The sequence below is a fragment of the Podarcis raffonei genome, chromosome 5 (genome assembly GCF_027172205.1).
Source record: "Podarcis raffonei isolate rPodRaf1 chromosome 5, rPodRaf1.pri, whole genome shotgun sequence".
Classification (NCBI taxonomy): Eukaryota; Metazoa; Chordata; class Lepidosauria; order Squamata; family Lacertidae; genus Podarcis; species Podarcis raffonei.
Genome location: NC_070606.1, coordinates 13,299,104 through 13,325,145, shown reverse-complemented (window position 1 = coordinate 13,325,145; position 26,042 = coordinate 13,299,104). Strand labels below are relative to the sequence as shown.

Sequence of the window (26,042 nt, the reverse complement as noted above, 5' to 3'; positions counted from 1 at the left end):
ATCCAGTTGCAGCAGAGTTAACTTAAATTACAATAACTTATAACAAGTCTGGGGACGCAGGTGGCGCTGTGGGTTAAAGCCTCAGCACCTAGGACTTGCCGATCGAAAGGTCGGCGGTTCGAATCCCTGCTGCGGGGTGCGCTCCTGTCGCTCGGTCCCAGCGCCTGCCAACCTAGCAGTTCGAAAGCACCCTCGGGTGCAAGTAGATAAATAGGGACCGCTTACCAGCGGGAAGGTAAACGGCGTTCCGTGTGCTGCGCTGGCTCGCCAGATGCAGCTTGTCACGCTGGCCACGTGACCCGGAAGTGTCTGCGGACAGCCCTGGCCCCCGGCCTCTTGAGTGAGATGGGCGCACAACCCCAGAGTCTGTCAAGACTGGCCCGTATGGGCAGGGGTACCTTTACCTTTACCTTATAACAAGTCTAAATCTTAACACTAAGCAAACTATGTACAGAACACCACACCAGAAGGAAAAGAGATAGAAAGAGAAAGTGAAACCAAGGCTCCTTCTGGCCTTAATTTTATAGTCAGCATGACCTTGACAGAAAAGATAACAGAATCGGTTTAAACCAGCTGTACTCAGCTTCTCTGAAGGAATAACCCAAACATCACGAACCTTCTGCTTGCTTCTTTCACACAGAGAAGCTTCCAGTACCCTCTTGAGTTAAGATCTCTGCACATCAGATCAATACTTTCTGCACTAAGAAATGCAAACTGACATCATCTACAGCTTTCTAAGCAAAGAGAAGGAAGCATTTGTAGGACACCCATCTTCTTCAATGTTCATTTAGGTGTTATGTGGTCATCCACTGGGTCTCCTCTGCCTTAAAAGGACAACCGATAGAGTTGTCTCACAATCCACACAGACTGGTTCCTGCTTTGCCTGAGGAAGTAGGTTCCTCCCAGTCACAAAAGACCCTAATGTTTGTGATAACTTGGCTGCCTTCTTCTTCTCTACCCTTATGACTAGAGCAAGGACAGGACAGCGGGTTGGCGAAACTGAATCTGTCCAGACACACTGGTGTAGCCAATTTGGCCCTCCCCCTGTTGGATCCATGCAGCCCCAACCTTTTTATTGCCTTGCTCCACTGGAACCTAGTACAGTGGTACCTCGGGTTACGTACTTAATTCGTTCCGGAGGTCCATACTTAACCTGAAACTGTTCTTAACCTGAAGCACCACTTTAGCTAATGGGGCCTCCTACTGCTACCGCACCACCGGAGCACGATTTCTCTTCTCATCCTGAAGCAAAGTTCTTAACCTGAGGTAATATTTCTGGGTTAGCGGAGTCTGTAACCTGAGGCGTATGTAACCTGAAGCGTATGTAACGCGAGGTACCACTGTACAAGGAAAGCTGCAGTCATTGTCACGAGGGCAGCTTCATCCTGTCTCAGTTGCTGCGAACATATCATTAATACCCAGATACAAAATTCATCCCATCACTATCCAGGTAGAAATGTTGCTGAATGTACCATGCTTTTCTGTCTATAAGACGCCCCATGTGTAAGACACCCCCTATTTTTGGGGACTGAAATATCAGAAGATGGGGGGAGATGACAAAAAGTTGTTGAGCTATTTTTGTGGAGGATTGCTCCCTTTTTGGGGGGGGGGATTACCAAGGGTTCTTGAGCTTTTTTTTAGGGGGGAATGCCGGAAATTGCTCACCCACACATGTCGCAAAACCCGCTTCCCGTCTGCTCCCTCACTGGCAGAAGCTGCCAATCGCAGCGTCGGCCAATCAACGTCACCCCTTGAGGCAGCAACCAATAACACACACAATAGCCGCTGACAGCCACGGCAGCAGCCAATCAACGCCCACACCTATGCACTACCCATATATAAGACTACCCCCACTTTTTAGCATGATTTTAAAGGGGAAAAACTAGTCTTATGCAGTGGTACTTCAGGTTAAGAACTTAATTCATTCTGGAGGTCCGTTCTTAATATGAAACTGTTCTTAACCTGAGGTAACACTTTAGCTAATGGGGCCTCCCGCTGCCACACAATTTCTGTTCTCGTCCTGAAACAAAGTTCTTAACCCGAGGTACTATTTCTGGGTTAGCGGAGTCTGTAACCTGAAGCGTCTGTAACCTGAGGTACCACTGTACACGGAAAAGTATGGTATTTGAGTAGCAGGATATTGCAAAACAAAAGAATGTAAGCTAGCAAAGAAACAGCGTAGTAATCAATGATAGACAGGTGTACAGTGGTGCCTCGCAAGACGAAAAGAATCGGTTCCGCGATTCTCTTCGTCTTGCGGTTTTTTCGTCTTGCGAAGCAAGCCCATTAGCGGCTTAGCGGATTAGCGCTATTAGCGGCTTAGCGGATCAGCTGTTAAGCGGCTTAGCGGATCAGCTGATAAGTGGCTTAGCGGCTTAGCGGATCAGCTGTTAAGCGGCTTAGCGGATCAGCTGATAAGCGGCTTAGCGGATCAGCTGATAAGCGACTTAGCGGCTTGGGGGAAAGGGGGGGGGAGGAAAAAAACCCTGCAGGAACTCGTAAGACATTTTCGTCTTGCAAAGCAAGCCCATAGGAAATTCGTTTTGCAAAGCACCTCCAAAACGGAAAACCCTTTCGTCTAGCGGGTTTTCCGTCTTGCGAGGCATTCGTCTTGCGGGGCACCACTGTACCTATTTTCACCCGTGAAATGCTCAAGAATATTCAAATGGTGGCCACTGTTTTGTTGGTAAAATGTGTTGCCTGCTTCCCTCTTTAGATTACATGCAGGCAATCGGTGGTGGTCGTTCAGGGACACATTGTGTTGGAAGGAGCTCTTCTCTTTGGCCAAGAACATTTCTACATCTGCAAGAATTTCACTGTGTCCCCGCTGGGGGAAGTTTACTGCACAAAGCACTGCATAACCAGGTGAGTTCTTTCGTCCCCAAGATCAGCTCCTATATCAAGATAGACATACCATTTTACAAGAAGAGGAAGAAACAGAATAATTGCCACACACAGGAAGAACAAGGATATAGTTTGAGCGCCTCACTTGTAGTTCTATGAATCATTTAATGTGTCAAAATGAATAGGAGTTATTAATATTGCAGTTGTTGTATAAGGGATTATGATGATGACCGGAATGTGATTGAAATTAATAAGATTTTGGAACACAGAAATAAAGAAAATAATCAAACCATCCATTCTAGCATGCAAGGGGCCACCTTATCTAAATGATATAATTTGGTATTTGAACGATTGGTATTAGTAATTGTATTATAAATTGTTGTTGTTGTTTTAAATAATTTTTATTAAGTTTCTTACAATTATAACACATACTACAACAAAGAAAAAAGAAACAAAATCACAAATATAAGCAGAAAATAAAATAAAAAACATAACAACAAACACGTAGACAACATAAATTAATTGGTTATTTAAACTTCTAACCTCATAAACATGTCTTCCTCTGGGCCCTCCCTTCTGAATTTCCTTGTATTTGAATGTAGCAGTTTTCTAATATCATTATTAAAACACAATATTCCAATTAAAATCAAATTTCTTAACTTTTCTTAAAGTTCTAGATCTCATTTATTTAACTAACTCCTAATATAATCCTAGGCCTATTTGGTACTTTCAAGTAATTTCTAATTTTTAATATTACAATATTTATTCAAATAGTCTTTAAATTTCTTCCACTCTTCTTGGTATTCCTCTTCTTTCTGGTCACGGACTCTTCCAGTAAGGTCAGCCAACTCCAAATTGGTATTGTTATAATGAGGCTATTGTTGGATTGTAACTGAAATCTAATAAAATTATCAAGATCAGCTCCTTTCCAGAATGCTGGGGAACCCAACTGCCATAAAACAGCAGCCCTTGGCCAAACATGCCCTTTCTGAAGTGTCATAAAATAGCCGCATCTATATCCTGATCAAATCCCAATTCAGCGCCCACAGACACAGGGACCCGTACTGGCCTATTGCTTGCTGTTGTGTGCTTAAAGTGTTTCCACATCAAAGTTTCCCTCTCCTTCAAAACAAGCTGCTCTCTTGGATTTTTCTCCCGGTTCCTGTCTACATCACTGCATTTCTGCATTTACACCCCTGTTCTCCTCTGCTTTTCTGTAGCTTATTTTGTACCTGTGGTTATCTGTTGTTGTTACTTGTTGCTCCTAAGAAACTTTCGCTGTTGGAGTTATGTTTGCCTGTTTGGAGAATGGCCAACCAGTGTCCACAGGTGCTGTGAAGACTTCCACTGCAGCCACAGATGTCAAGCTTTCATTTTAAAACAGAAAGTTAGTCTCTAGCCCTCTTAGAAATAAGGAGCCCTCAAAATTCAAAACGTACCCAATACTCCAAAATGGTTGGTGACCTCTGGCCTGTGTGTATTTCTGATTTGAGCTTCTTTCTTTCTTTCTTTCTTTCTTTCTTTCTTTCGAGAAGCCAAGTTACAGGGAACCAGGCAGAGGGCCTTCTCGGTAGTGGCGCCTTCCCTGTGGAAAGCCCTCCCACCAGATGTCAAAGAGAACAACAACTACCAGACTTTTAGAAGACATCTGAAGGCAGCCCTGTTTAGGGAAGCTTTTAATGTTTGGTGTATTTAAATATTTTTTTGGAAGCCGCCCAGAGTGACTGGGGAAGCCCAGCCAGATGGGCGGGGTATAAATAATAAATTATTATTATTATTATATTCTTTAGCTATATTCTTCCCCTCACTCAGTCTTCCTACTGTTTGTGTAGCATCTTTGGGCAGACGCTTGCTTGTATGTGTTCCATGCAAGACATGTTTGGGAGACTTGATAAATACAAACAACAAAATCCCCCCTGACACTTCCTCAAAGTGGAATTTTAATAAAATTAAAAGTTCCGTCTGAATTTTGAATTGCTTTGCTTTCAAGCATTCCACTCAAATGTGAATTTTCACACTTCAACTCTGAAGTAAAATGCACATGGAGACAAAGAGTAATAAAGGCTCTGAGATGCTGGCAGGGGTCAGGCCTGTATGCAAATTTCAAGTTAAATGCACTTAAATGGTCACCCCCCCAAAAAAAACAGGGGTGTCCAACAGGTCGATCGCTATCTACTGGTAGATCCCTGAGAGGTTTTGGTAGATCGCGGTCGATCTCTGGGTCCCTTTCCTTAGCATTGGTAAAACAGAATCCTACCCCATCCCCTCCTCGCCCTGTCCTCCATTGTTGCACGATTTGCAGAACAGAAGATGGAGTTTACACAGTGAGGCTGCTTGTTTCCCCAGCGATTTGCTGGTGAGTGACTGTTCCCCTTTCTCCCTTGAGCTGAGGTTTGAATTCTAAAAATCCGGGGCTTTCCTCCTTCCTAAAAAAAATGCTCAACAACTGTGACCTGAACCCCCCAAAAGGGGGCAGATCACTGCCAGTTTTTACTCCTGTGAGTAGATCACAGTCTCTTGGGAGTTGGCCACTCCTGCCCAAAAAGAAACAGGCATTCGGAGCCTGCAAATTCTTCTCTTCTGTTTTTTTAAAAATCTAATTACTGTATTTTTCGCTCTATAAGACGCATCAGACCACAAGACGCACCTAGTTTTTGGAGGAGGAATACAAGGGGAAAAAATACTCTGAATCCCAGACGCCAGAACAGCAAGAGGGATCTGGCTTCTGGGATAGCCACTGGCTGTTCTGGCTTCTGGGATAGCAGCGCGAAGCCTCTTCAGGGCAGCGGGATGAAGGCTCCCCCTGCCCTCAAGAGGCTTCGCGTGGCTAAGGCAGAAACCAGGAGCCCCTTCTGCTCCTACTCCTGCTTCGCAGGAGAGGTGCTTCGCTGAAGGGGCGCTGCGCAGCTCTCCCTGTCTGCGCAGCGCCATTCGCTCCATAAGACGCACTTACATTTCCCTTTTTAAGGAGGAAAAAACTGCATCTTATGGAGCGAAAAATACAGTAATCAGGGGAGAATTCCCAGCTTAACCTCTAATCCATAAGGCTCCAAGACCTTGAGAAATGTAATTTCCCCAAGGTTTGGCTAACTTTCCAAGGGCGGCAAGAACCTTATGCCCTGGCACCAGAGAGAGGGGCAAAGACCTCCTCATTCCCTGTAGCACTGCCAAAGGGCGGCAGCTGTTGCTAAGGAGAAGAGGCTTGGTTGAGCTGGAAGTGAACAGGGCTGACTGAAGGTAGGGGCTGGGCGACATCTTTTACAAGATAGATTGGCTCAGAAAAAAAGCCAAATTACTGTATTTTTTGCTCTATAAGAGTCACTTTCCCCCTCCTAAAAAGTAAGGGGAAATTGGCTAAAAAAGCCAATGCAATTCTGGGCTGCATCAATAGGAGTATAGCATCTAGATCAAGGGAAGTAATAGTGCCAGTGTATTCTGCTCTGGTCAGACCTCACCTGGAGTACTGTGTCCAGTTCTGGGGACCACAGTTCAAGAAGGACACTGAGAAACTGGAACGTGTCCAGAGGAGGGCAACCAAAATGGTCAAAGGCCTGGAAACGATGCCTTCTGAGGAACGGCTAAGGGAGCTGGGCATGTTTAGACTGGAGAAGAGGAGGTTAAGGGGTGATATGATAGCCATGTTCAAATATATAAAAGGATGTCATATGGAGGAGGGAGAAAGGTTGTTTTCTGCTGCTCCAGAGAAGCGGACACGGAGCAATGGATCCAAACTACAAGAAAGAAGATTCCACCTAAACATTAGGAAGAACTTCCTGACAGTAAGAGCTGTTCGACAGTGGAATTTGCTGCCAAGAAGTGTGGTGGAGTCTCCTTCTTTGGAGGTCTTTAAGCAGATGCTTGACAACCATATGTCAGGAGTGCTCTGATGGTGTTTCCTGCTTGGCAGGGGGTTGGACTCGATGGCCCTTGTGGTCTATTCCAACTCTATGATTCTATGATTCTATGTGTGTGTGTCTTATGGAGCGAATGCAGGCTGCGCAGCTATTCTGGAAGCCAGAACAGCAAGAGGGATTGCTGCTTTCACTGCACAGCGATCCCTCTTGCTGTTCTGGCTTCTGAGATTCAGAATATTTTTTTTCTTGTTTTTCCCCTCCAAAAACTAGGTGCGTCTTGTGGTCTGGTGCGTCTTATAGAGTGAAAAAAGCGGTACGTCTGATTTGGGGGGGGGGGCAACAGGTTAGCTTGTTTTGCAGAGCCAATCCAACATGATTGTTGATTGTGTACAGAAGAGGAGTAGAAAAACAAGGGAAACACTCCAATCTTCCTGTTAAGGATGACAAGTCAATGCTGTAGACCTTGATTAATGTCCATTTCCTGTTTTCCTTCTAGCATTGATGATACATTCATTCATAGCTTGTGCGACAAAGACCCGGCCACAGGACAGGCTACATGTTCCTGCCATTCCTACAGTGACATTAAAGAGATCCATCCGATGTGCTTTCTTCTACAGGTAGGAACCAGCTGTTAGCATGGACCTTTCCTTTGGTACAGCATATCTGACAATATGCGGCCGCAATATATGGCCTTGCGGGTGCAAGAAATATAGCTGTACGATCAGAAAAGAAAACGGAGGGGGGAATTGTAAGCATGCGCGGACTGTGAGTGCTTCTTTGGCTAGCAGTCGTGTTGACATTTGTAGGGAGGGATCTGAGCTATTTCCCTCCCCAAAGTTTTGAGAAAGCATTGCTGAGGGGCGATGTTAGGTGCTTCCCTTTCTGGCGATCTCTGTAAAAGAAATTCCACACTGAAACCTTGCATTGGTAATAGAATAACAGAAACTGTTATGTACTGAAGTTCTCACCCTGGGCCAGCAGAGGGATACTGTAGATAGTTATGCAAATAAGGAGTCGAAAGTGACGTTCAGTGATTGGATAGTTTTAGAAAATTGTTACAGTTACGTTGTACTGGAGCTCTATATAAGCAGGCTGACTGAACCCTTCAGTTCAGTTCTGTTCTGGCCTCTGAATAAACAAGAGCTGTTTGAAGAATCGCTGTGTCATCTGATATGTTCACCCACAACTTAACAGAAACAAATTGTGGATTTTGAAGAAGACAAAAAATAGAATCTGAAGTTTGGCAACACAGTCCTGGTTTCTTCAGGCTGAAGGAAAATGTTTTGGATGTTATTGGATGTTATTCAAGCGTTCTTCCAAGCCTAAGAATATAGGGAAGGGCCTTGGGCAACTGGTGTTTGAGAAGCAGCTGAACAAATAAACTAAAGTACTGAGATTGGCTCAGCAAAACCACAATCTGACCTGGAAACCTGGATTCGTTCCTAACCGGGGAGAGCAAATGGGTTGCCTGGATGGATGGAGCTAAGAACTCCTTACTGTTGGTGGCAAAGAAAAATAGTTATAAAAGGGATTATGCCCTGGATGCCAAGATCTAGGTTTGGGGCAAGTACTTTTTGGTGAGAGAACACCAGCAGAGATTTAAAATGCAGGAAAACATGCAGGAAAGTAAAGCATGGAAATATAGGCTGTTAGACCTTTAAAAACCCTTGTGAGTTCTGACACTTCCTTAGCATAGAGAAAAAGCACACATTTGGTAAGTTAAAAATGGTTTACTCACAAACTCTCCAAAGGTCAGTTTCATGTGCTTTCCCATACAGCATTCAGGGAAAATTGCACAGGCAGTAAAACTTGGCTTAGTTACAGTGGTGAAAGTTCCTAAATTATAGGAACTAAAGAGTGGCTTGTTAGAGCCATCTGCTAAGCTGGAGCAACCAGCTTAGGCTCTTCATATGCCAAGCTTCTCAGGTAGACTGGAGGGGGGGGGGCAAAGCATTTATTACCTAGTTCCTCTCCAAGGTGAACTAAGCCTGGCAGGACAGCTTACTCAATGAACTTAACCCCTTCGTGCATTACTTAGATCATGCATTCCCTTTTCCATTGTAACCTCACCATTCTGCCATTGGTTTGTTCTCACAGGAGATTGCCTTGGAAATCTTCTTCAGAAGTGGCTACTCCATATTCCTTGTATTCCACAACAGTGACAGGACGAAAACCCTGAAAAGGTACCTCATATGAGAGCTCAAAGTTCCCAAAGGCCCTTTAGTGCACTGACGGACATTCCCTCCTGCCTGATCCTGTGCTAACTTCCCCCAGTGACGCAACAATGCCATTATTCTTGTCAGTCTGTTGGACTGCAATTTGCTTTGGGAGCAAAAATTCTTTGCAGCCCTGTTCAGGGAAGTTTTTAATGTGTGATATTTTATTGTATTTTTGGTTTCTATGGAAGCCGCCCAGAGTAGCTGGGGAAACGCAGCCAGATGGCCGGGGTACAAATAATAAATTATTATTATTATTATTATTATTATTATTATTATTATTATTATTATTATTTGCTCCACTGTGACAAGTTTTGCCTTCAACCGTTATTACCCTGTTGAAAAAGAAGGCTGGTGAAACTGTCACACTGTCTTGGAAATGTAGCTGAATATTGCAAAGCAATTTCCTAGATCCCTCCTTACAAACATGAGGTTTTATTTTTCGTATTATCAGAATATCAAGGCATGTGTTTTTCTCCTCAACCCACCTGTCCTGTATTCCGGGATTTGTAGCCCACATTGCGCAGCGCAAATTTGCAAAATGTGTAAATATTTTACTCAGCCTGGCAGCCCACATGCAGAAACCTATTTCGTTGTTGAGTTAACCTTCCCGGTCTTGCATGTGCACTAATAGCTGAAAAATGACTATCCCACAATCCACACACGTCAACAACATCAACAACTGCCCCTCCATGTAATTATTTCCTGAGCCAGTTGGGTTTTTTTCCTGCTAGCATATTTTGAGTTAAAATTGACTGAATAAGGCTATTGCTGGACAGCTAAGATATTCTGTTAACAACTTCCTTCAAATAATATGTGGGTGTATGAGCTCATATATTTCTGCTGTGTTTGTTGCTTCTAGTTGTCCCTTCTCCTCAGCCTTGTAAATGCTAATCTTAATACAGTACATGGGAAATGAACTGGGGTTATGGAATAATTGTATGTGGAGGGAAATTCAAGTGATTTTTACTTACGTGTGTGTGTGTGTTCTACTCTGAGAAGCTGAAGGAGACGCAGTGGTACCCTGGTTTAAGAACAGCTTAGTTTATAAACAACTTGGATTAAGAAAGCTGCAAACCCGGAAGTAGGTGTTTTGGTTTGCGAACTTTGCCTTGGAAGCAGAACATGTTCCTCTTCCTGTTGAGTGTGTTGCATTTGTAAATTGAGTCCCGCATTGCTATGGGAAAGCACGCCTTGGTTTAAGAATGCTTTGGTTTAAGAACGGACTTCTGGAACATAGACCAAGGTACCACTGTATTTGCAAGGTTCTCCCAGTCCTGTCAGCAGCTTGTCTTGAGCACATAACTGATGGTTGAACTACACTGGGGCTTAGCTGGCAAAACATACAGGAATCCTTAAAGGTTAATTTCTAAAGCAATTATGATTTCTGAGCATGAATCAGCCCTTTCTATTGTTGCTGTATTTTCTTCATTCCTGTTCAGATTTTATTCGAAGAAGCCTAATCTGAAATCGAAAGGCATCACGGAAGCGTCAATTAATATAAGGTAACAACTGCATTAATTAATTCACTGATAAGCCTTTCGTTCTCTTTTAGAACTGTAGCAAGCATTTTAAAGCAATGTGCCCCCTGTTACCTGGGTGTGCTGGGAATTGTATATGGTGTATATTAGTTTACACATATTATTCATGTGCAAATTTTTGTATGGATCTTTTTATCTATTAAAAAAATGTAGATACAATTGTATAATTAAGTGGGCAGAATGGATTTATGAGCGAACACTTGCAAAAGTGACAAAAGTGAAGTAGACTGTGTTGACTGCCCCTCCCCTTTAGCTAGCAGTAGTCAAAAGAAGAAGAAAAAGATATTTGCAGGATTGATTGTGGGTGAGAAGGTACAAAAGACTGAGGTTTGTGAAGGCTTGCAAAAGAAAGTTGAATCTTTTCTTTAGAGGAAATACAACTCTTGTGTGTCAGGAACATCAGAACAGCTCTCTACTCAGTCAGCAACCAGAAACCAGAGCTTTCTGAACTCTTCCTCCGCAGTCTGGCTCATTCTGCTGTGGCTTCGCTGTGTGGATGTGAATATAACAAGTGAAATGGTAATCCATTCCAACATAAATAATAATAATGGTAATTTTTTGTTTGCCGTTATCATTTTTTTTAATTCAAAGATGAGTGACAGTGATACGAGTTACAATAGCTGAAATAATACGTAGGTAAAAATATTCCAAGAAGAAATTTAATTGATCACTGGTCGCTATTTCTTACTTAGCATTCCCAGAGTGTTTAAAACATTCCCAGTCTTCTTCACACTCATTAACTGTACATATTCCTTGATTCACCCAAAGAACTCAGGTTAAACCTCACAGAGCAAAATATACACCAGGAGGTTTAGTTTGGTCACAATTGAGCATGCACTTCCAGAATCGACACTAAATTTCTGGGAAACGAGCCACTGTAGCCGTTAGAGGGCTGTGGAAATTTGTTTCCCGGGGTTTTTAGACTTGTCTACTCATGTTCTATGGGATGCAGGTGGCGCTGTGGGTTAAACCACAGAGCCTAGGGCTTGCCAATCAGAAGGTTGGTGGTTTGAATCCCCACGACGGGTTGAGCTCCCGTTGCTTGGTCCCTGCTCCTGCCAACCTAGCAGTTCAAAAGCACGTCAAAGTGCAAGTAGATAAATAGGTACCGCTCCGGCGGGAAGGTAAACGGCGATTCCATGCGCTGCTCTGGTTCGCCAGAAGAGGCTTAGTCATGCTGACCACATGACCTGGAAGCTGTACGCTGGTTCCCTTGGCCAATAAAGCGAGATGAGCGCCGCAACCCCAGAGTCGGTCACGACTGGACCTAATGGTCAGGGGTCCCTATGTTCTATCTGAAACCAAAGGGGTGCATGGGTTGCCAGATACATTTTTTTCCTAGCTCTCCTACCCCACTGTTTAGTTGGAGCTTCTTCGGGTCCTCTCTGCTTGCCTCATAGACCAACTTATTTTCTAAATTGTTGATGCTGGAGAACGAAGATCAGTTGAATCACTTGACTGCAGTAATACACCTGACTTTCTTCGCTCTGAACATAGAAACTCCAAAGCTCCAGTATACATGCACCAAGGCCATAAAAGAAGCTGATAGAAATGGCAACATTCAAAATCGGGTGGTCAGCATATGCAGCGACCAATAGGCCAACCGCAACTCTTTACTGGCATGAGGAAGGAAGGCAGTCTCGTAAGCAGTTTAATAACTGATACTGCATTTAAGGTTTATTTAAAACAACAACAAGAGTTGCCACCCAAGTTTGGCCTGAAGCAAAACTTAAAATGAGTTTGGACATTCCTCCTTAAACAAAATATCTGAGGAGACCTGAGGGAAGTCAAAAGAGTTTCAATCAGCCTAGTGCACTTTCTCAAGGGAAGAGGGAGTTCCACACACCTCTTCAAGCACTTTAATATAATATACAGTGGTACCTTGGAAGTCGAACGGAATACGTTCTGGAAGTCGGTTCGACTTCCAGAACTCTCAGAAACCAAGGCGCGGCTTCTGATTGGCTGTAGGAAGCTCCTGCAGCCAATCAGAAGCTGTGGAAGTTGCACTGGACATTCAGGTTCCAAAGAACGTTCGCAAACTGGAACTCTCGCTTCTGGGTTTGTGGAATTCAGGAGCCAAAACGTTCGACTCGCAAGGCATTTGGGATCCAAGGTACGACTGTAGTTTTGCTTTCTTATGCTCTTTGCGAAACAGGAAGTGTGCAAATATTTTTCAGTGAGTCTTATGCCTTATAACCATAGACTCTGTGCACATTGCCAGCTTAAAAATCAGCGAGGTTGTCTGTGTTTCGAATTAGATTTGTGCATTGTATAGTTCCTAAACTGCCCCTTGCCAGTAGGTGGAGAAAGTGACCAGGATGTCTCAATAGGGCTTAGGTTTTCAAACTGGCTTGAAGCTGATCTGGGGGAAATGTAACAAAACACAGTATTTCTAAAAAGAAAAAAGGTAAAAGAAAATACAGGAGAGATGTGGACTGCCGTACGTATGTGTCTTCATAAACCAGCCATAGGAACATGGTGAATTCAGAGCAAACAGGAGTGTGTTCACAGCTTTCATTCCCCAATTCTTTTTAATTGTTCGGCAGGTATTGCTCCTCCGAAGGCAGCTATCAACATGTTAAAAACAATACATGACGTCGCAAATCACAGTACAATTTGAAAACGTCACCCGAAGCACAATACATTAATTGTTATTTTTTTTACCATACCTCGCTGTGGAGGACAGAACCAAGCAAAACCAGTTTTGCGTTTCCCTTCCTTTTAAACGAAACCAAGGTTAGTTGCCATATTAACTCGAGTCTAATGCACCATAGAATCTAATGAGTGCACCTCTCTTTTCAAAACCTTGAAACCAGAGAAATATTTGCTGGCAAAGGTAAATGCACCATTGAAGGTAATGCGCACCCACATTTTCGCAATGCAATTTGGCCAAAAAGAAAGGTGTGCATTAGACTTGAGTAAATGTGGTGTAAACGTTAACTTTGCAGAAACAAGGGCATTCCAAACTGGTGTGTATTCTGTGGCCAGAGTGCTTAGCTTGGGTACAGAAAGCCCTACAAAGTTTGCAGAAGAACTTGAGCAAGTCACTATAGTATTATTATTTTTTAAAAAATGTGCCTGAGCATGTTTGTTTTATATATATATTTCCCTCTCTCTCCCCCTCACTATCCTGATAGCAGCTTCTTTTAAGGTGAGCTGTACCCATTGCATGGTAGGGTTCACTGTGTGTAAGCCAATGATGTGTGTTTGCAACACACCATGTAAGCCAATGATGTGTGTACCTTGCAACAAACAAGAGGATCCAGGGCACAGATTATCAGACTTACACATGCTGGACTCTACATGCCTGTATGCTACTATATGTTAAATGCAAAAGATATATGGTTTGGGCAAATGAGTTATTTCGAGAGATCATGCATTTGGACAATGGTCATATGCCTATATTTTTTTTTGTGGTGTTGCGCAATCAAGGCCAACGATCGACAATTTGGGGCTGGTTTTGGTTGCCAGGACAAAATTCGCTGCTCTTTCTCTTCTTGAACTTACCCTGCACCTGTACATGAGATCGGGGGCAATATTGAAATACTTTATTGTCACTTGTACAACTTGTATACAGTGAGATTACACGAGCACCCCCCACTCAGCTCTCTTAGTCTTCATTCCCCTCGTTTACTGACGCACACCAACCAAACCCGGAAGTCAGTTGCCCTGTTGTTATCTTTTCATTCAGCAGCCTAACAGCCCACGGATAGAAGCTGTTCTTTACCCTGTTGGCGCGACTAATTATGCTTCTATATCTTCTGCCTGAGGGCAGGAGATCAAGAAAGTGCCGGCCAGGGTGTGAATCATCCCTGAGAATTTTCCTCACTCTCCTGAGGCAACGTTCTTCCGCTATTTCATCCAGCGGATTCACGGGACAGCCCATAATATCTTGTGCTGTATCCTCTACTCCCCGTCCCCTATCTGCTAAGTTTGGAGCTGGAGAGAGGGATGGGTGTCAGAGCTGGAGGAGAGGACCAGCAGTTTGCTTTGGTCATGGGTGGCGAGGCACTGCCAACACCTCTGCTGCCAAGTACCCAAAAAGCCACCCTCTCCAGAACTAGAGAAATAGGTTGGGCTTATTTGGGGGCTGAGTAGGAAAGTATTCAGGCTCCACCACCCAACCACAAAACATCAACCCTCACTATTCTCTCTAAGCTAAAAGGGAAAGTTGGGTTTTGCTTTAGCAGTGGACAGGCAAACTCTTGAAGTACTTCTTCCACCCAGTGCCCAAACAGTCCCACCCCTCTTCTTCTTGGACAGGCAAGGGTCTTCTCCATAGTAGTGCTGAATATCTGAAGCTCAGCGCAACTGTGGTGATGATCCCTGCACATTCCTCTAGCCCCAAATTGAAGAGCTGCTCTTGCCATGGGTCAGAGTGGCCAGCAGGTTTATGGATCAGGGCTCCAAGCCTGGCAATATGTGTATATTGTTTTCTGTTTGGTGGACTGACACATGCTTAGTAGTAGTGGAGAACCTCTTTTAGTGGGTGCAGAGCTATGTGATCAAGAGCACTTTTATTGCTTGGGGACAGATTACAATGACTGGATGCAAAGGGGCCACACTGTGCCTTGCCTCTACCTCGCTATTGGCCGTGCATCCATCGGTGATGGTTGGTAGCCCATTCACCTCCAATCTGCCTGGTTCTCCTTTGCTGTAGAATTGGGTGTCATGAGGCTCGAAAAGTTTGGCTTTCTGAGTGGGGCAGGCGCAGTGTTCTTCAGTTTGTTCAGCTTGTCCCTCTCTTCTTGACACTTCCTCAAGCATGGGTAGCAAAGATCTTTTTCTTCCACCACGTAGAGTGTCTCGAGGCGCTTAATGTGGTCAATGTAGAGCTCCTCTTCTGTGGGCCCAGGAAAGGGATTCCGCTTGGAATTCAACTTCTTGAGTTTAGGGAGCTTTGCAATGCTGTTTGGGATGCTCTTCAGTAAATTGTCAAATACGCCAACTTCCTGGAGCTCCTTCAGTTGCCCCAGAGTGGTTGGGAGGTTGTCGATGTGGTTGAGGCCAAGATTGAGATTACGCAAGATCTTGAGCTGGTTTAGCTCCATGGGCAAGCTCCGGGCCGTTAGCTTGTTGTTGCAAAGATTCAGGAAAATGAGACCCTGTAGGTTCCCTATTGTTTCTGGCAGCTTCTCAATCTGGTTGCTGTGCAAGTCCAGCCAGCGCAGGTTCGTGAACTTGTCAATTGAGTCTGGGATCTTCTTGAGCATGTTTCTGCTGAGGTCCAGTTCGTCCACATCGTTCAGCTTCAAGATGCACCTGGGAAAAGTGGTGATGCCCATCTTGCTAAGATCAAGGCGACGTTTCCCGTCAAATGTGATCTTGATGCAGTTCTTAGCAACTTTCAAGGTGACCTTTTTCCCCTTGGGATTTTTCCCCCCTTTGGCCATTCCCAGCGAAAAGAGTGCGGTGCAGATTAGATGAATTAAAGGAGTCCAAGGAAAGCGTCCCAATGAGATCTGCTGCTGCTTATTGTTGAACCTGAATGAAAAGCACATACACATATGTAATGGTTCTAGGGGTTGCTCGTGCGTAAGCCGATGCCAACACCTGGCTGGGTTGCCTAAGTGAACCTTTTCTGTCCGGACAGCCACTCACCCACGGCTGTCTCAATCGCTGGCAGAATCCGTCAGTGGGCATTTCTTAAACTTCTTCCAACAAAGAAGTTCTTTCATGCCCAGTCTCCTCCTACTTTCCCTGCGCAGAAGCCTTCTGCGCAAGGAGGGCGTAGGCAGCGGAGGACCCTTCCTCCCCCCGCTGGTCCCCGGCAAGGAGTCATGTGACCCCCTCTCAGATTCCCCCATCTGCCTCCCTTCTCCACTGGAGCTAAGCTGATTCCCTTCCCCAGAAGATGGGCTGCCTCTCCCAATCCCGGGACGCTCTCTGGGATCCCTCTGGAGCTTGCTCTCTCCCTCCGGCACTGATGGCAGTTCCCTGACAACATATAACTGTTAAATCTATACAGGTCACTCCTTTTTGCTGGGTAGGGTTCTCTTATTAAAATGCTGTTAATACAGAACGACAGAAAGCTTCTTCCCCGTGCACCAGGTGTGCAAGCTTGCGTGAGCTGCAAGGGCAACTGGAGGAGCAGCCTCAACAAGCCTCTGACTCATGAGGAGGCCCTCCCCAGAGCCTGAAGGGGACATTGTCTTCATCCTGCTGCTGGAGGGGCAGCAGGGCTTACTCAGCTAATGCTCAAGGAAGAAGCTGTAGCGGCTGCGCTACCCCGGATGTCAGCTGTTAGGCAGGGAGGCTGAGCAGCTCAACAAAGACATGATGAATTTGGCCCAAAGTTCAGTTGGTTCAGCCTGTGCCCCTAGATTTTCAGTTGAGTCAGGGCAGTCAGATACAGTACTCTTCTTCAGTACCAATCCAAGGCCAATAAATGTATTTGCTGGAGGAAACCATTGAAAATTACTGTAACTATCAAGCTGATTTCCTTCTCTTTGCCTGTTCAATATACACCCACAGTCACCAAATCCATCACAGCATAGACTCTTTCTATGAATGCTTTCCCCTTAGTTCTCTACAATGAAAGTTGTTTTCTTTTTTAAGAAAACATGCACAAATAGATACACAAATTGCTTTCCAGTATACATTATCCACATATTCATTGACATACAATTACAACTGCCCAACAGCTCCCTCATTGACTTTCTTTTATCTGAAGTGTTGTTTGTCGATTTTGTGTGTGTTTACGTTACTTGTTGCTAGCTGCAGCTTGCATGTCCAAAGGCTGCAAGTCTACCTATGTTTACCTGGCAGCAAGTTCCAGTGGATTCCCTGGGACTTACTCCCAGGCAAGTGGGGTAGGATCGCAGCCTTTAAAGGTAAAAGGGACCCCTGACCATTAGGTCCAGTCGTGGCCGACTCTGGGGTAGCGGCGCTCATCTCGCTTTATTGGCCGAGGGAACCGGCGTACAGCTTCTGGGTCATGTGGCCAGCATGACTAAGCCGCTTCTAGTGAACCAGAGTAGCGCACGGAAACATTGTTTACCTTCCTGCCAGAGTGGTCCCTATTTATCTACTTGCATTTTGATGTGCTTTCGCACTGCTAAGTTGGCAGGAGCAGGGACTGAGCAACGGGAGCTCACTCCATTGCGGGGATTCGAACCGCCGACCTTCTGATCGGCAAGTCCTAGGCTCTGTGGTTTAACCCACAGCCCCACATATCGCAGCCTTAACCTGCTTCCTATTTGGAGTTTTGAAAACCAATGCCCCTAGTGGTGCAGCAACGCAACTGTGCCAGCACATTTTGCAAAGCTAATCAGGGTTTAAATGGAATGCATCATTCTTTATTGTTCTTTTCCCATGCATATAAGTCATCTATTTTGCTCTCTGTAGACTTTGTGTTTTGCTCAATTAGAGTCCAAGCCTCAGCCTCAAAGTGAGGAGGATGATTTGGATTTGACAGCTCTCTCTTTTTTAAACCATCCATCCTTTGTACTGTTGTTTTAAAAAGTGTTCTTGCCCTTTTCCTGTCCTCCCTGGGTGATGCCTGAGTGAGGGAAACAAGACAGAATGAACTGTGAAATCAGGGTTGTGAGAAAGGATGTAATGGAACAAAATCTCCCCCCCAATCTCCCTCGCTGCTCTCCTCTCTCTTTCCCCCAAACCGCATAATGCATATGACAATAGTGTCTCAAACCGAATGTAAACAGACTCTGTGAACTGAAAGTGGAGACACTATTTGTGTTTTTCTCAGTTAGCTTGTTATACAAGAAAAACCTTTAATGAACTAATTAAAAGCCAAAGAAAGAAAGGCTAACCCCACTTAAAGGTAAAGGTAAAGGGACCCCTGACCGTTAGGTCCAGTCACAGACGACTCTGGGGTTGCGGTGCTCATCTCACTTTACTGGCTGAGGGAGCTGGCGTACAGCTTCTGGGTCATGTGGCCAGCATGACTAAGCCGCTTCTGGCGAACCAGAGCCGCGCATGGAAACGCCGTTTACCTTCCCGTCGGAGCGGTACCTATTTATCTACTCGCACTTTGATGTGCTTTAGAACTGCTAGGTGGGCAGGAGCTGGGACTGAGCAACGGGAGCTCACCCCGTTGTGGGGATTCAAACCACCGACCTTCTGATCGGCAAGCCCAAGGCTCTGCGGTTTAACCCACAGCGCCACCCGCATCCCTCAACCCCACTTATATGGCAGTATACACCCCAGAATTCAATGCGGCTTACTTCTTCGTAGACCACGGTTAGGATTGCAGCCGTAGATGGCTTTGTGATGGGCCGTTATGTGACAAGCCACTTTATTAATTTTATCTTTAAAGGTGGCACTATACTCTTTGTTGGTTTTGCTGCGAAAGACCAACGGGGCGCTCCTCTGGAAATCCATTAACTTTGAAAGGAAATGCACAAGGCAGGCAATCAATTTGTAAATATCTGTTGATTGCTGAGGTAGGCACATCGATTGTGCCGGGCGGTGCGCTTAAAAAAGAATAGGTATATTTCCGCATCAGTGGACTAACAGAAGGAAGACTAGTGTAAGCTAAACCAGTTGCAGCAGAATGCCAAATGAAAGTGAAAAGGGCCAATGGAATGAAAGGATGAAAATGCCACTGAGTGAGGCACGTCCCTAGGTAAACTGCAAGAAAGAGTCTTCTTCATGGAGAGCACGTGTTGCGGAGGGGGCTGCCAGGACACTCCAAAGTTGTGGGGCGGGCTAATTGATCATTGGCCACTGATGCGATTGGGCTTCCCTTGTTGTTGGGAAGAAGTTAATGTTGCCATTTGTTGATTGACAGCGAGAAATGCTAAAACTCCTTGCATGAGGCTAGGGCTTCCTCTCTTCACCCGTGCATCGGATTGCCCGCCCGTCCCCCCATATTTAGGGTTGTTAGCTTTGACCTTGCTATGCGTGTCACGGGGTCGTCTGCTCTTGGGGCAGGGGCCCAGTAGGAATTTTGTCCATCTGGCTGATTGGCTGGGGCCATTTGGTTTTTGCCTACTGCGTAGCAAATCGTCACAACTTGTAAGGTTGCGGTTAGGCATTGGTTTATGGTTTGGTTGGTTGAGGGGCATGGATTGGCTGTGCCTGCCCCTCTAATGCTGCTGCTGCAAGGGATTCCATTAAAGGAATCAGGGGCTAACTATTGCTTGTCCACCCTGTCAAGGGGTTTCGGGCCATTGCAAGAGCTCCTGGCTGCATTTGGGGAGGGCTGAGGGCAGGTTCCCTGCTCCGTCGCTACCCCCAAGTGTATTCCCCTTTTCTGACTTTCGCAGGCGTGCAGAATGTCAGTCTGTCCCCCACGGTGGGGGCAGATAGTCGCAACCAATGCCTAAGCAACCACTCACATTTTTGTATTTTAATAAAGTTGTGGCCAAAATTATGCCAAAAACCCTAAACAAAAAATTTTGCGTGATGTGTGAGTTATTGGGGTGGCCCTGGGGACCTCGACACGCAAAATACAGTACAGTTGACTCACAACTTGTACATGTTTAACCCGTGCAAGTGCAGTTTTATGCGCTTGGCAGCTGGAGAGCTGCGCTTGCACAAATTAGACGCCCACAAAGTGGACAGCTTCCTGGAAAGGTTGAGACATCTGGGGCCATCCATGCAAATGCCTCCAGAGCCTTCATGAGTCCTTCGCAGAGCCTGGTAAGCAAGGCAGAGACTTTAAAAGCTCTCCACCTTGCATAAGGGGAAAAGTAAAAAAGGTAATGGACCCCTGGATGGTTAAGTCCAGTCAAAGGTGACTATGGGGTTGCGGTACTCATCTTCCTTTCAGGCCGAGGGAGCTGGCGTTTGTCCACAGACAGTTTTCCGGGTCATGTAGCTAGCAGGACTAAGCCGCTTCTGGAGCAACGGAACACTGTGACAGAAACCAGAGTGCACGGAAATGCCGTTTACCTTCCCACCACGGCAGTTCCTATTTATCTACTTGCACTGGTGTGCTTTCAAAGTGCTAGGTTGGCAGAAGCTGGGACAGAGCAACGGGAGCTCACTCCATTGCGGGGATTCGAACCGCTGACCTTCGGATCAGCAAGCCCATGAGGCTCAGTGGTTTAGATCACAGCACCACCCACGTTCCTATATAAGGGGAAAGATCCATTTGGTGCACCAGCTCTGGAAAGGAAGGGATAGTCACAGGGCAGCATTTCTGGGGTTGCTCTGACTAGACGTGATTTTGGCTTTACACACAATCCCCGGAACCCAACCCCCAAGCAAGTTGCGAGTTGTCCGTACTTTCCGGAAATCGTTTTTTGGCGCTTTTTGTAGGTGCTTGCAGGGTAGCGATGAGCACCGGTTCCACTTGGCTGAGCCCCAGCAGAACCGAAATCTCCAGCATTTAATTGTGAAGAGTCAAATCACCGTTTTGATGAATGATTGTTTAAGAAAGAATATAGATTTGTCTACAACACTCCTCTCCATTAGAAAGGTTTCATTACAAGCCCTTCAGGCTTTTTGACTACTCATTAATCATGTGCAAGTACATAGACGCAGAGATCAGATGGGAGATAATGCATTTCAGCTCATTTCAATAACATACTGCAGCCCTTAACAATTTGTGCCAGGATCCCACATTCACCCAAACACTTAGCTTTCTCCAAAATAAAATAATGGCAGGGAACAACCTTGGCTCCCAATACAGATCCATCTGGCCTTTCAGTAAGACTCTACTCCTGGAAGAGACTTCTCAGATCTTTTTGTTTTCGTGAAAACTGTATCCACTTCGTATCACTTTTTTATTTAGTCAAAGCCAGTAAGATGGTCTGGAGAAGGCGAACGTTGTTTACCCTAAAGAACAGCATCCAGATAAAGCCAGCTTGGGCCTGATTAACAGCTGTGGTGCTGTTATCAGGATTGGGATTCAGGTTACCAAAATGATTTTTTTATTTTTGGGGGGAAGTTAGAAAATAATTTAAGGAAAAGTCTTAACTGGAGCCAGGTAAGGTTGTTTAGAGTCCAGTAGCTACCATTACATGCAGGGGGAAAGTACTGGTGTATTTTGCAAGCGCAAGTGCATTGCTGAATGTCACCAGAAGTATCCCCTCCAAGGTTTGTTAAAAATTTTCCGATGAAAATAGGCGCTGCTAAAATGGGTGGGGTGGAGGAAATCTTCATTTTAGCAGGGGCTTCAATGACCAGGAAGGAGTTCGTATTGAATCCTGCCTATAACGCAGCAGGATTTAACACCCCCACCACTAGGGCTGAGCAAGGTCTGGTCTTCAATATCATGCTATATCACCAGCTTAACATTGTGATATACCTATATATCACGATGTCTGAAATAAGGGTGTAACTATGTAGAGGTGAACGAGGTAATGTCTTGGTAACTGCTACTACTAAGTGGTAGTTGGGGACTGGGGTGGCGCTGTGGTCAACCATTGAGCTTCTTGGGCTTGCTGATCAGAAGGTCGGCTGTTTGAATCCCCGCGATGGGGTGAGCTCCCGTTACTCTGTCCCAGCTCCTGCCAACCTAGCAGTTCGAAAGCACGCCAAAAGTGCAAGTAGATTAATAGCTACCACTCCGGCGGGAAGGTAAACGGCGTTTCTGTGCACTGCTCTGGTGTCAAGTGTTCTGTTGCACCAGAAGCAGCTTAGTCATGCTGGCCACATGTCCCGGAAAAACTGTCTGCGGAGCGGACAAACGCCAGCTCCTTTGGCCAGTAAAGTGAGATGAGCACCGCAACCCCAGAGCCGTTCGCAACTGGACTTAACTGTCAGGGGTCCCTTCACCTTACCTACAACTGTTATGTTATAGTACAGAGCTACAGGGACAGAAAGAATCAGGAGAGAAGTGATGACCGGCTCCATGGGTTTTCCCATATTATTTTTGTTACATAGCACACATGCACACATTGTGATTTGTGATATAGCGCCATGTCGAATTTTATGAAACCATTAGTGTGGACTTCAAACTGATGTTGGATGATGGATTGATACATTGCCCAGCCTTACCCACCACTCATCAGCTTGATGAGCAAGGAGTTAAATCCTGCGTTGGGCACCAGTTTTCTGCCAATTGCAGTACCACAAGTTGATTTGCAGGTGTGCAAGGCTTTGAGAGACTGGAGTTTCTAGGCAGAGAGCAGACCAGACTGGGAAGGTCTGGGACTTGCTTTGTCGACAAATACCATATTTTTCGCTCCATAAGACACACTTTTTTCTTCCTAAAAAGTAAGGGGAAATGTCTGTGCGTCTTATGGAGTGAATGCGTGGTCCCTGGAGCCAAATTGCCCAGGGGCTAAAAGCAGATCATGTTCTCTTTTTTTGAAAGAGGGAAGTGGGTGTTGAAAGGAAGCAGCTGATTGCAAGTGATCGGAAGCGAGATAAGGGACGCTAGCAATAAAGGAGGCTGCCTGGGAAGGGGGAGGTGAAGACAGCAAACTTGCAAGGAGAGGAGACAGGAAGACTAAAACAATGAGGAGAGAAATTAGAAGAAAAGGAGGAGCAAAAAACTGCTCCAGCTAAGGAAAAGACACTAAGACAAACAAGAGGGAAGGGAGTTTTGAAAGGAAACAGCTGATCTGTGGGATTGGGAGAGAGATAAGGGATGCTAGCGGAGTCTGCCTGGAAGGGAGGAGGTAAAAGCCCATGAATCCTCAGGATTTTTACATTGGGTCACCCCAAATTCACCATCAGATCACATAGCATGTCCATGGCTACAGCCTGCACCAAAAAAATCACACACCCACTGTTGTGTGGGGCCGCAATGGCACAAAAACGTGATTACAAAGCACGGATCCACATGGATTCTCAGGATTTTTGCATTGGGCTACCCCAAACTCATACCCATAAAGAAGGCTGATCGCCGAAGAATTGATGCTTTTGAATTATGGTGCTGGAGGAGACTCTTGAGAGTCCCATGGACTGCAAGAAGATCCAACCTATCCATTCTGAAGGAGATCAGCCCTGGGTGCTCACTGGAAGGACAGATCCTGAAGCTGAGGCTCCAATATTTTGGCCGCCTCATGAGAAGAGAAGACCCCCTGGAAAAGACCCTGGTGTTGGGAAAGATGGAGGGCACAAGGAGAAGGGGACGACAGAGGATGAGATGGTTGGATAGTGTTCGCGAAGCTACCAGCATGAGTCTGACCAAACTGCGGGAGGCAGTGGAAGACAAGAGTGCCTGGTGTGCTCTGGTCCATGGAGTCACGAAGAGTCAGACACGACTAAACAACTAAACAACAACAACCCCAAACTCACCATCAAATCACATGTCTGTGGCCACAGCATGAACCACAAAAATCATACACCCACTGTTTCGTTCAGAATAGTTTTTTCCTTGTTTTCCTCCTCTAGAAACTAGGTGCGTCTTATGGAGCGAAAAATACGGTAAAAGCAGAACTTCTCTGTATTCTGCATCAGACAGGCAGGTGGCGTTGCTTGTGTTTATGAGTACAGTGTTGGGGTGTGACAAGCTGGTGGTCGAATTGGGGCTGCATGGCGCAGACGCATCGCTGTGAGCACCAGGTTGTCTCTTGCAGTGTGTCCACACACACCTAACCTTGCCTCTGCTTCTATACCGTCCTGGTAAGGTGGCAGAAACACTGCCATCAGCTACTGCCCTCACCTGGAGTCATCAGGTTTGTGGCTGAGCTGAGATGTGAACTGGGGACTCCCAGATAGACAACAGCTTCTGCTACTAACCTTATCGCATTGGGGCTGATGAACTGAGACCTCGCAGTATTGCAAGTCAGGCAGCAAGCTTGACAGCCCCACTAAATGCATAATAAATGGCTTTGCTCACATGCCTAATCATTCTTCCCACCCCATTGCATATCCACGCGCCCCCTTTCCCCCTCATGCCACATTCCCCGCTGAATTCCTTGGGCCCAAATGGATGTTCTCCATGGCCGCTCTGGCATATTCTGTTTAATTTGAAGGAGAAAGTCTGCACATCGTTGAAAAACAAGGGCCCTTTTCTGTGAAGCCAGCCATGTTGTTTTTCTACTGCAAAGCCAGCTCGTGCTGTTATTTGCAACTTGCATGACTCGTGCAGACAGAATCTGAGAATGCGCCATTTGTGTGCATTCTAATGTAAGAAGCAGAGTCTTTCGCCTCTCCAAGACACAGTGATATTGGGTGCTCAGCTCCCATTTTCTCCCAAAGTTTGGGGGGCCAGATTCGTCGCTCATTCTGTTATTTTGGGACAGTGTTGTCCCAAGGAAAGGGTTAACCCACCCATCCCTGCGTGACAAGATACAGATGAACACATCCTCTCCACCCTGTGGCTAAATAAAACCAACCAGATGAGCATTTCAAACGAAACTTTCCATGCCGCACATATAGTTTGACCCTTGAATGACAGAGACACATATCAAGTCCCTCTGTTAGGAAACATACAAAACGTGTATCCCGATTTGACGGCTTTTTCAGCCCTCCTCCTACATAAAACTAAAGAGATGGATTCAAACTGCTTTGCTTTCTGCAGGCAGGCTGCATTAAACTAAAGAGAACCTCCATTTCACAAAGGCTGTGATGTGCAGGTTCTGTTTGGCTCTCAGCAGCTTGCTATCGGAGAGCAAAGCAATTGAATTCATCTCTTTAGTTTCATCTAGGAGGAGTGCGGCGGGGGGGGGGGAGTTCCTCTTATACAGCCTTTAAAAAGAAAAAGGTAGAAATGTTCCTGGTATCAAACCCACACAAGATATTCTGTGTAGAGAGTTGATGAAGAGACTTCATATGAGCAGCTTGACGGCGTTGCTAAGCTGCTGTATATAAACAGAAAAGTGCATGAGCTGCTGGCACCTTGGGAAACTAAGCAAGCCCGCCGAGTGGATCTGGCACCGAACACAAGCATTTTCTGTTAGCAAACTTCTTCCACTAATCTCCTTCAAACAATCGTTGCCACTGTTTGGAAGTTAGCGGGGGGAAACCTGGACTGCAAGGGAAATGTTTATCCCTTCCAGATTTCTACAGGATTACAAGCTCTAAAATCTAAACTCTAAAATAAGGTAGGATCTGCTTTGGGAGAAGTTGACTTACCCTGTTCCTGTGATATTCTAGTCAGCTCTTGTGATGCCGCCTGTGAAACTTTTGGTTCCTAAGCAACAGGAAATTCCAGGCCCTTGGAGACCATTAGCATATGCCTGCCTGGTTTGCAACATGCCAGGTCAAAGGCGGCGCCCCTGGCTGCACCTCCCAGTGAAACGGGCAGCTCCAACCAGCAGAAGCCACTCAGCCCTTGACTCAGAACAGGGTTGTGAGGCTCTCTGGCTAATCACCTTATCTGGTAGAATTCTGTGGCTGAAGGACAGATCAGGCTGCTACACAAGAGGCCTCATAAAAAGGTAAAGGGACCCCTGGCCATTAGATCCAGTCGTGGCCGACTCTGGGGTTGCGGCGCTCATCTCGCTTTATTGGCCAAGGGAGCCGGCGTACAGCTTCCGGGTCATGTGGCCAGCATGACTAAGCTGCTTCTGGCGAACCAGAGGAGCGCACGGAAATGCCGTTTACCTCCCCGCTGGAGTGGTACCTATTTATCTACTTGCACTTTGACGTGCTTTCGAACTGCTAGGTTGGCAGGAGCAGGGACCGAGCAACGGGAGCTCACCCCGTCAAGGAGATTCGAACCACCGACCTTCTGATTGGCAAGCCCTAGGCTCTGTGGTCTAACCCACAGTGCCACCTGT

The 26,042-nt window shown here is 45.8% G+C and overlaps 2 protein-coding genes across 3 annotated transcripts in view; one reads left to right on the top strand and one right to left on the bottom strand.

Moving 5' to 3' along the window:
* Window positions 1–26,042, top strand: part of WDFY4 (WDFY family member 4) — a 174,189-nt gene that overhangs the window by 105,913 nt on the left and 42,234 nt on the right. Inside the window, exons 41-44 of the mRNA XM_053387394.1 lie at window positions 2,717–2,865; window positions 7,195–7,315; window positions 8,796–8,881; window positions 10,357–10,419. Coding sequence (XP_053243369.1) covers window positions 2,717–2,865; window positions 7,195–7,315; window positions 8,796–8,881; window positions 10,357–10,419 — 419 coding nt within the window. The remainder of the gene's footprint in view (window positions 1–2,716; window positions 2,866–7,194; window positions 7,316–8,795; window positions 8,882–10,356; window positions 10,420–26,042) is intronic.
* Window positions 13,527–25,500, bottom strand: LRRC18 (leucine rich repeat containing 18). 2 transcript variants are annotated; one of them, XM_053387895.1, is made up of 2 exons: window positions 25,396–25,500; window positions 13,527–15,939 (listed from the first exon to the last, which is right to left on the bottom strand). In XM_053387895.1, the coding sequence occupies exon 2, from the start codon at window positions 15,846–15,848 to the stop codon at window positions 15,081–15,083; it is 768 nt and encodes a 255-aa protein (XP_053243870.1). In that variant the 5' UTR covers window positions 15,849–15,939; window positions 25,396–25,500; the 3' UTR covers window positions 13,527–15,080. The 2 variants fall into 2 exon arrangements, with proteins under 2 accessions (XP_053243870.1, XP_053243871.1); XM_053387896.1 differs by lacking the exon at window positions 25,396–25,500 and adding an exon at window positions 18,642–18,871.